This window comes from Patagioenas fasciata, unplaced genomic scaffold (assembly GCF_037038585.1).
Source record: "Patagioenas fasciata isolate bPatFas1 unplaced genomic scaffold, bPatFas1.hap1 Unplaced_14, whole genome shotgun sequence".
NCBI classification, from domain to species: domain Eukaryota; kingdom Metazoa; phylum Chordata; class Aves; order Columbiformes; family Columbidae; genus Patagioenas; species Patagioenas fasciata.
Genome location: NW_027288555.1, coordinates 1,030,283 through 1,041,061, shown reverse-complemented (window position 1 = coordinate 1,041,061; position 10,779 = coordinate 1,030,283). Strand labels below are relative to the sequence as shown.

General features: G+C 47.8%; 1 protein-coding gene across 1 annotated transcript; it reads left to right on the top strand.

Moving 5' to 3' along the window:
• The first annotated feature begins 580 nt into the window (after window positions 1-580).
• On the top strand, window positions 581-10,490 carry LOC139826747 (dynein axonemal heavy chain 9-like). Its single transcript, XM_071803146.1, has 7 exons — window positions 581-672; window positions 3,181-3,348; window positions 5,229-5,345; window positions 6,070-6,220; window positions 7,200-7,313; window positions 9,141-9,209; window positions 10,157-10,490. The coding sequence occupies exons 1-6, from the start codon at window positions 622-624 to the stop codon at window positions 9,170-9,172; spliced, it is 633 nt and encodes a 210-aa protein (XP_071659247.1). The 5' UTR covers window positions 581-621; the 3' UTR covers window positions 9,173-9,209; window positions 10,157-10,490.
• The last annotated feature ends 289 nt before the right edge of the window (window positions 10,491-10,779 follow it).

Here is a 10,779-nt window from a genome sequence, read left to right as displayed (position 1 = left end):
GGTTCTTACCGCTTCTCACGTCTCTCAACACAGCTTTGACTGAAGCTCAGGACGTTCACCTGCACCTGACACCCCTCAAGCGCCGCTTGGAAGACGTAGAGAGGGTTGAGTTCAGCGAGGTGAAGCCTTTCCTGCTCCCCCTGCTCCACGTGGTGTGTTTGATCTGGGTCACCTCCAAGCACTACAACATGCCCGTGCGGATAGTGGTGCTGCTCCAGGAGATCTGCAACCTTCTCATTGAGCAGGTCTGTGGCTGTGATGCCTGTGTTTGCAGTCCCCTGTGTCCCCTCTCCCCTTCTTCCTATTGTCCTTCCCTGGAAAAGTGATTCTTTAGGCAACATTTAACTTAATAAACAGGTTCAAATGTGTTCAACACAAGAAGTCCTTGTTTTCCATGATGGCAGAAGTGACCTCTCAGGTGTGATTTTGCTCTTCCAGGCCCTGGTGTACCTGTCTCCAGAAGACCTTCTGAAAGGGGACATGGAGGAGAGCCTGGGCAAGGTGCGAATGGTGCTCGGTATCCTGAACATGTTCAAAGAGGCATTTGAGGAGAGAAGGGAAAAACTGCACATGTATTATGAACCAGGCCAAGAAGTGAGGGAGTGGGACTTCAGCTCCACGATGGTGTTTGCGAGGCTGGACACCTTCCTGAAGAGACTGGAGATGGTGGAGGTGAGACTCTGGTCTTGAAAAACATTGCAAACCGTCAGGAGAACTCTGTAGCCAGGAGATCACTTGCTGGCATCTTTCCTTTCTATAGCTTCACCTGATACCAGGGAATGGGGCCACTCTTTTGCTGTTAGGTCTCCTGTTACAGCGAGTCTAAGACTGTGTTTTACTATGTCCTGCTCAGTGCATATGTAAGCTGGTCAGGTTGATAGGTGTGTTTTTTGCTCTCAGGAGTCCCGTTGGACTCCTTGCTCCTGTTGGGGCAAGAAAAGGAGGATTACTGGAGGTGTGGTTTGCACAGCTGTAAATAAAGCAATGTAATCTCCCAGGTCTCCTGGTGCCATCAGAGACAGATTTAGGTTATGGTTGGACTCAGTGATCTTAAGGGTCTCTTCCAACTGAAATGGTTCTATGATTCTATGACACCCTAGAGCTGGGTCCTGCCTGTCTTGGAGAGGCCAGATGGCAGGATCCCCTTGGCTGTGCCACGTGGGCCTGGGGAGGAGCAGGGACACGTTCCTCACCAGGTTGTCCCTTCGCATCCTCATAGTCCATCAAACTGGGGTGCTGTGGCTCAGGGGTGTCCCTGTTTGCCAGATCTGTCACCTGAGGCAGGGACATTGGGGTGTCATCCCTGAGCTCCCAGTGTGGCCAAGGGCTCCTTGAGCCACAGGAGATGTTCTGCAGAGAGCAGGTCTGAGTGTGAATGTGGGAGCTCCCTATGCTCTCCTTACCACATGGCTGTGTCTGGAGACCACAGACATACAGACACCATATGTACCTGTTATACAGACCCTGTATATACCTCTTATACAGATACTGTATGTACCTCTTGTACAGACCTTGCATGTACCTGTTATCTCTCACGTGGCTAACCACACACATTCATCTGCTCTCCACACACATCCCAAATGAATTTCCTTGTTGATTGTTGCTGCGTTCTCAGTGTGTAGGGTTGGATGGCCAGTGTACAGGTTGCTGGTGTTTGCAGTTTTACTGCTTTAAATGTGCCATATACTTTTATGTGTTCCTTAATTAACTATGTTGAAAACTGTCATGACTGGTGCCTATTTTAAAAGTATTCATAATGATGGTTTCCAGTAGGGTTTGATGTGAAATAAACCAAATTATGCTGGTCAGTGTAGAGAGGAATATAAATAGACACAGGAATAACTGCAGGTTATCATGAGGACAGTGTTGGTGACAGGTTTACTGGGACCCTGTAAAGGCTCTGGGGCACTGACTGCTGGGATTCCATGGATGCCATGGGCACACTGTGGATATGGGCTGCAGACAAAAGCCAGTGGGGAGGTTTTGAGCTGGGGCACTGTGCGTTTTGACCAGTGTCTGTTTCCTCCTTCCGTGGCTGTCCCACACTCCAGGGACAGTAGAAGCTGCAGTATCTGGAGTCAGAGGGAGAGCCTGCGGAGTGAGCTGTAAAACAATAATTAAAAGCATAGTGCACACCAGCCTGTTAATGAGGAAAACTGCTGCATCTCTCTCCGTCTCAATTTCCCCTCATCACTTCATTTCAAGCAACCTTGCAAGACAAAGCAAGGGACAACTGGTATTTCCACATTATTTTTTTGCCTTACTAGGTATTTGTTCAAGCGGATGTGCTGGTGTGTCGAAGTGAATATGAATGCATATGTGCATTTGTTTTCGAATTTTCATAAAAGCTGCAGTTACACTGGTGCATGGGTAGCCCATGAGCACGTGAAGAGGGAAGGATCCCTTTCCTTTGGTTCGTTGCACTGTTTCATATTACGTGTCTGTGGTAAAACCTGCTGCCCTGCTCGGGTGGCCCCAGGACAAGTGCAAGCAGAGAGTGGCCACCAGTACATTCCTGTGCACATTTCTCCTGGTCCTCTGAGACAATGGATGTTCAACCAGCCCTTACTTGGCCCTACCTAGGGAGACAGATGAGGTGGGATGGCAGCAGAGCTGCCCAGTGCTGCCACCACCACTGGGGGAGCGGGACATTTTCCCAAGAGGTGACACTGCCAGGCTGCAGAGGATGGGAAGGGAAGGGAAGGACCCGTGTGCCACCTCAGCAGAGAGGGCCAGCGGGGCAGGTGCTGCAACACCCACTTGGACACGTGGAGGTTTGACTGCGCAGGAGCTTTGGACAGTTTGGGTACCTGTAAATATTAGAAATCTGTCCTTGGTTAATACCTATAAAATTGGGATTCTTAGCTATGCTGGATGACATATAAGAGTCTCATATCCTGCTTTGGATCTGTCCTTTAAATACACTTAAAAGCGATTTTACAGTTGTCATGGTATTTCTAGTGGCTGCAGCAGGTCTCACTGGGCAGGGACGTGTTATGAGCAGCCACTGATGCTCAGGACAGGCAGATCAGGCTCCCCCCTTCCCATCCCTGCCACCCAGCCTGAGCACCAGCGCTGTGCTTGGGAAGGTCCCTCAGCAAGTGCAACTCTGTCGTGACAACTGTTGTCATCTTCTTTTGTCAACATCATGACCTGTGTCTCCCTCCGTTGACTTTGAAGGATCTCCTGGCAACTTCCTTGGACTTGATGAAGCTGGAGAAAATTGAATTCAGTGGGATTAAAGGGAAGACCCTGGGCCAGCAGGTCCTGGACATGTATGAGGAATTCCAGGAGGCATACAAGGTGTTTTCAGAGCGAACCTATGACTGTCTTGACCTGACCAACACGGTAGGTGGGACCAGTTTGCGGGAACATCAGGAACATGTGCATGTTTCCAAAGCAGCAGTTTCCTGCTATCTTCTTCCCAGCTCTTTCCTCCTTTCATTATGATCTGATCTGGTACTGGAGGGAACAGGGAGCCGCTGGCCTTTCCTGCAGAGATTTGGGACTTCTTGCACGTCTATATCTAACATATCTTGCTAGATCAGCACCTTAGATCAGTGCAGCTGGGAAACTGGGATTTCCATGAGTTATGCACAAGCTTTTGCTGTACATGGTGCTTGCTGAGGTATAAGAGCTATACCAACACCCACATCTCTTTGCTTTCCTGCTCTTGGTATTTACCATGTTTCCCCAAAAATAAGACCTACCCCAAAAACAAGCTATAGCATGATTTTTCAGGATGCTTGAAATATGAACCCTATTCAAAAAATTAGCCCTAGTTACAGTTCATAAAAAAGTCAATATAAATAGGGTCCAGGCAGCTATACATGTAAAAAAGTAAGCATCTTTTGCAGCAAAAATTAATATAAGACTCTGTCTTAGTTTTGGAAAAACAAGGTAGTTTGCCTGATGAGGGCCAACTCAGATCATCTCTGGGATGTGTTCGCTCCTGCCTAGATGAACACATGGCATCTGGGGCTCTCAGAATTCAAGGATGCTCTATTTTATTATCAGTAGTGCTTTAATTAAAGGAATATTCCCAGCCCTCTGGGACCTGCCTGGTGTGGGGATGGGTGGCTCGTGCTTTGCTTCCTGCAGCTCCCAGTACATCTCTGCAGGGGGTGGCACGTCCCCAGTGTTTCTTGCTGGAAAGCTGCTTGCTCCATAGCACCCCTCCTTCAGCAGGGCAGGCACAGAGGAGAGGTGACAGTGGCTCTGCAGGAGGTGGCTTGGGTTTGGTGACCCCATGGCCATTTGTGTGACTCTGAGTCATGTTTGTTCTTTCAGTGCTCTAGTTTTGCACCCTCTGCCACTGCTGGAGCCGTTTTTTTTAGCTAAAACATGGCATCTGGATCTGCTGGAGCTCAGCAGTAGCAATAGTAAAAGCTATTTCCTTGCACTTTGTCCTTTGGAAAAGAGACACATGACCTCATTTTTAGTGGTTTTGTCCAAGCTAGAACAGAAGGACTGTCACGGACTGTCAAGTTCAGTCTTTGATTTGGACTCTTTTACGTGTAGGAAAACAAATATAGATGTTACTCTTGAAGTTCAAAGGATTTATTACAGTTGAAGCAAGAAAAGCAGTGCAAGAAGATGATGGAAATTACAGAAACCCAGTACTGTTGAGTTTGAAAAGGACCTCTGGAGATCACCCAGTCCACCTTCCCTGCTCAAAGCAGGCTCAGCTAGAGCAGGACTGTGACTGGTCAGGTGAAATATCTCCAAGATTACCTATGTCCAAGTGTGGAGACTCCACAGCCTCTCTGGGCAACCTGTGCGAGTGTTTTGAAACTGCCTCACTCACAACCAGCTCACCATGGAACCACAGGCTTGTTTTGACTTGAAAGTAGGTTGGATTTGGGACTCAGCAGGTGCATCCGTGGGTTTTCTGGATGATGGTGTGGTCTTCAGGCCAAGTGGTGGGGGAGAGGGTGTGGAAATAGTCCATCTTGCCTGTAGGCTGAAGATAGTGCCATGTGGGCTGTGGAAAGCCCTCAGGACCAAAGGGTCCCTCCCAGAGAAAGGGCCAACATCTCAGCCATGGGACAGCACAGAAATGTTCTCAAGCTTCGTGAGGACTTTGCCACGTTGCGATGGCTGAAGATTGGCCAGAGGAGTGGCTTAGTTCACGGTGAATAAGAGAGGGCATCTCTGGATCGAGGAGTTACAGGTACCTTCCTAGTGCCATCTTGCAGCCTCACAGCTTGTGTTTTGCCTTTGTGCAGGACTTTGAGCAGGATGCCTTTGGTTTCCAGCAGAAAGTAGAAGACATGGACCGTCGGCTGGGCACCATTTTCATCCAGGCTTTTGATGACGCCTCCAACTTGGACCACGCCTTCAAGGTTTGTTTATCGCTCCCTTGCTCTTCCCTAAAAGGGAAATCAGGGCACCCGGCTCGGTGAGAATCACGCTGAGGAGACCAGGCGGTGCTGGAGCCACAGGCACATGGGGCTGGTGTTTGCTGGTGGGACAGTGGGACTTGTAGCTTTTGGGCTGCTCTTGGTTTGGGATGCTCAGGCTGGTGGGTCCCTCACAAAGCTTTTGGATGCCAGGAGATATATTTGTGTCTCTCTCTGCAAGTTGGGGGAAATCATGCTTTTTCTAGGATTTCCTGGTGAGAATTGATATTGTTAGTATCAATTTGTTAATATTATTAATACATGGGTCTGTTTCAGTTTTGGAAACAGGTTTTCTAGAAACAAAGCTGGTTTATTTATCAATTAATCTATCTTGCAGAAATAATAAATGGTATTTTTTTAAAAAAATCAATATAAGCATTTGTAGAAAAGCCTTTAGCAAGTGACAGTGTTTATCTTTGTAAGTTTTTTGAAAAAAATAGAAAATCTTGAAGCATTTGAAGAACAACAGTTGGAATGTGGTCCAACCCCAGAGAAAGTCGGAGAGGCCCCGTAACAAAGGGAGCAAATTTCCTTTTTCCAAAGTGCCCATCGGTGCGGACAGTATTGAAGCCTCTGGGCTGGGGAGGAAGGTCCCAGCTGATCTCTCTGCAGGAGTCGGGGTTGTAAATTTTTCCCCTCTTCTTTTCCTGCGTGTTCACCCCAACAGCTGCTGGACATGTTCAGGAGCCTTTTGGAGCGACCGGTAGTCGCTGCAGATGCTGCTGGCAAATACTCCGTCCTCATCAGCATGTTCAGCAGGGCCCTGGACCACGCCAGGCTGATCTACTCCCGGCACATCCAGGCAGAGCTGAAGCTCGGTAGGTAGAACGTGCTGAGTAAAATGGGTTTTGCAGGGAGTTTGATTGAGATTAATTTGGGGGGGAAATGATTTATTTTTCTAAGGAACCCAAAACTTTACAAATTGCAGATGTTTTCAGCCTCTGTAGCTCCTAGTGGCAATGGAAATGCCTGGGAAAGCTCTGTTCTTAGTATTAAAGCGAATAATTGGTTAGGAGTAAAAATACCCTTTTTCAAATGTGTATGCATGATATGTGACTGGGAATGGAGACACATGCTGAGCTTTTCTCCCAGCGAGGCTGTGACAGGAGGTTTCTCTCCACGTTTGTGTGCTGCCTCCAACACCCCATGGGACCTGCAAACCCACTCATGTGCTCCTCAGAATGAATTTATTTTGTTTCCCTTACAATGCTTAAAATGCAAAGTATGCGAGTGGGACTTTGTAACCAAGGGTTTAATCAGCCTTTTCCAAGTTTATTATTCCCCGTGACTGTTGGCACAGGGGGGAATGGGTGGATTTCTATCAGATTATGAGGATTCAAGTGTGTCATTTTGAACAATAACCTATTTACTTGCCTCAGAAAGATCATACTGGAACGAGACAAGTCCTGGACTGGAGAGAATCATGGAGAGAATCATTTGCTGTGAATTTGTGGTTATTGTTCTGTGGCTGTTAGATAAGACGGACAGAAGTAACTCCTGGTCAGAAATCCCTATGTCAGTGTTTGTGAGGGGCGGGGAATGTGTCCCAGGCAAGGGACACCTCACATCAGCTCAGGTTTGGACATAGTCTGGGCTTCTCGTTCGATCTCAGCTCCTTATTCAAGATCCAGAGGCACTCGCCTTGGTCACAGACCTACATCAGTGTGGCAGATGTTGGATTTAAGGAAGGAAGCTGGGAAATCAGAGCAGTTTTCTGCAAATGCGGTTCTGTTGTTGCATCTTTGGGGTTACAAGTGCAGTGTTCAGTCAAATGCTGTTCCAATGTGCCCTCCCCAGGATCCCCCCTGTGCACAAGAACATGCCGCCGGTGGCTGGAGCGCTGCGCTGGGCGCAGGAGCTGCGAGCGCGAATCCAGGTGCCGTTTGATCACTTCAGGCACATCCCACATCTGTGCGTGTCTGTTCCAGCTAAGTTGCTTTATGACCACCTTGCTATCTTCTCTGTAATCAATCTGATTTTCTTTCTGTGGTGAACATTATCCCATGGTTATAGCTGAAATAATTCTTAGTCAAAGAGGTGTGAAGTGGTTGCACTGGTGCTTTTCAGCTTCCTTGTGATCATTATTTTTTTTAAGAAACTCATTAACTGGATTTGTTTTGAAGTGATTAAGAGGCACAGTGGGCTATTCAGCTTTCAGACATAGTTCCCGGGTTGCAATTGAAAGAGGTATCAGAACCTTTCCTGCTGCAATCCCACTCAGCATGTTCTCCAGGACCTCCTCAGCTGCAAGTCCTGGTTCTGGCATCATCCAAACTGTGAATAGCAGAGAAGTGCTGGGCTGGACTCAGCTGAGATGGATCGATGGAGCTGGGTTTGCATGTTGGGGAGCAGACGAGCATTTTGTTGGGCAGAAGAAAACTTTCTCAGCGTTAAACAAAGGAGCCATCTCCCAAGATCAAGGAAAGAAACCAATGCTGGTATATTTATCACCCAAATGCTTGTTATAACGGATGGTGTCAGGGAAGTATGGCCTCATACTCACAGCTGGCACCACGTGAGACAACATTTAAGAGCTCTGTAAGCAAGGCAGTGTTGGACTTATGACAACTGAGGATGTTCTAGGGACTGCACCTGGTAGCTCACAGGAATGGCTTCACGTGTGCTGGTCAGGATTCTGTGTAAATGGATCCACTTTTTTAATGTACTTGACCAAAATAACTTGACCGTCACTGTACCATGTTTGTAACCTTCTCTCACTGTATCTTGCCATTAAGTGTCTTTAAGTGCACAGTTATTCTGCAGCAGCAAAGACATTGGTGCAATGAAACAAACTCTTGGGCTGTTCCCAGCACAGAGCCCAAGTTATCATGTCTGATTTGAACCTAAATGGCAAATTTTTGTCCACCATGAAGGACCCAGATCTGCATTTCACACTGATTTTCTGTCCTCTGTTTAGAGTAGTTAATAACATGCTCTGCAACGGTGGTGACATGATGCTGTTGAAAGGGAAAAAGGATTAAAAAGGAGAAACAAAAGTGGTTTTGCTGGGATTTACTTGGATTTGCTCAGAGGACTTGTTTACTTCCAGCAGGTTTCTCAGCACTTGCCCAGCGGTGACTGCTCAGGCGCTCCTTTTTTCCAGCTTTTGGTTAAGTTAATTCAAGTTTTGTCAATATGTCCTCCAAAATCAACAACCATCTTGAGGAAAACTTGGATACTGTAGATTAAACAGTGGGGAAAAGACAGCATGATAAGAATTCCTCTGGCCTGCTGTTCCCTGGGCTGTACAGCCCTGGCAGCGTGGCCAGGGCTCTGCCTCCCGCACTCTGGGACACCTTTGCTCTTCGGTTTGAGGGGCATGAATTGGGCACCGCCAAGAGCTTCATCTGCCGGGAGCCACACTCTGCTTCTTTCTGTGCCTCTTTGACCTCAGAAAGTGGTGGCTGGTGAGCAGAGGTTGCCCTGCTCTGTGCAAACACCGGAGCATTGAGTATGTTACGGAGACCAGTGTTCCTCCAGCAGCTCTGGGCCCTTGTTCTTCCCCCAGGACGTGGTTCTCATTTGCCAGTTGCCATGCAAACACCCGCAAAAGGGCGCACTGGGGCTTGGAGAGCTTTTGTGCAGTGAAATGGTTTTGGGCGATACGGTGGGGTTGGAATGTAAGATCCCCAGCCAGGCTCTGCCTGCAAGGTGGTGGGTGGTTTTGGGAAGGGGTAAATAGAGACTGCAGCCTCACAGGGCTAAATGTAACGCTGAGCTTGTCTGTTGTGCCACCAGCTGCTTGGACTCTGCTGAAGGAAGAAGGGTGATAGAGAAGTATGAAGAAATGATCCAGCTGCTCGACAGGTAAGTGGTGGCTCAGGCACGACTGTAACTATATGAAAAAAAGCCAAACCTTATAGAATCGTAGAATTGTTTTGGTTGGAAGAGACCCTCATGTCCATCCATTAACACAACCCTGGCACTGCCCCGTGTCCCTGAGAACCTCGTCTCCACGTCTGTCCACCCCTCCAGGGATGATGACTCCACCACTGCCCTCGCAGCCTGTTCCAATGCCCGACAGCCCTTTGGGGAAGAAATGTTTCCTAATATCCAGTCTGAACCTCCCCTGGTGCAACTTGAGGCCATTTCCTTCTCCTTCTCTAAACCACCTTTCAGCACATTTGCAAGCCCAGGGCCTGAGAATGTCTCTTTCTAAGCCAGAAGGAGTTTTGTGATGAGAGAGGAGGAGGAATCCTTTGCTACACACCACAGTCTTTCTGTGATATCTTGAAATGAGGAGTTTGCATGGGAGGGACAGGGGCTGTGCAGCCCAGCAGAAATGTTGGAACGAGATTCTTTTGGATGTAGGAGATGCTGTGGTAGAAAACCTGAGCTGACCAGAAGTCTCAATCCACTTGTGCCCATTCACAGTGTACTTACCGTGGCTGTAATGTGTGTATTCCACAAGTGGGAGTGGGATTCGTTGCACCTCACTTAATATCTTAATGTTTGATGCTAAAACTGAACTGATTGCTCTGAGCTTTTGAATGTTTGTCCCCAAATTTGAATCCTCTGCTAAGAATGGTACTTGGGGGATCTTTGTTTTCCTGACTTGATGCTGTCACTGGTTTTCAGGTGTTTGTCTTTGAAGCCAAGATCTTTATGGAGGTGGTGTGGGTGGGTTTTAAATAGTCCTTGATGTTCTTCAGCCCTCAGAAGTGGACTTGGCTTTTATTTGGTTATATGTCTTGGTGTGCGGGCTTGGCAGCTACGTGGTGGATGTTTTAATTTGTTTGTTTGTTTTTCGGCAGGTATCAGGAGAAGCTCTATGCAGACTGGTCCCAGACAGTCTCTGAAAAATCACAGTACAACCTTACTCAACCGCTTATCCGGCGAGATCCAGAAACCAAACTGATCACAGTTACTTTTGATCCCCAGGTAAGAACTAGCTTTCCTGTCTGCTGGAGGGCACGTCTCCAAGCTGTGCCCCACCGTGCATGGCAAGTCTGGTGGGATCGCTACTAGATCTGTTCTGCTGAGGTCCCTGGAGCATCTGTTATGGGTGACATGAATTAACCATCCCCTTTGTGGGCTCTGTCTCCTGGTAAAATATCAGGATTACAGTTTAAGCAGCGCAGATTGTAATTAAAGCCAGAAAGTCTGTGAGTAGCCAGATGTTAACTGGTGTCAACATCTCCAGAGCAGGTTGGTTTGACGCTGGTGTGGGGAGCGTAGGAGCATCATCCTACAGACGTGGGTTCGTGTTATGTTTACCTGAAATCTGAGCTTCCTGAAAGGGTATAAAAATCCCAGGAAAGGTTTGTTTTGTTACTTCAGTGTTGTGGCTGTTGGATTTCCTTAATTGTGGTGCAGGAGGCTTCCAGTAGGTCTCTGTTCCCTAGGGCTGCCCTCTCCAGCACAGGGAGGCCTGACC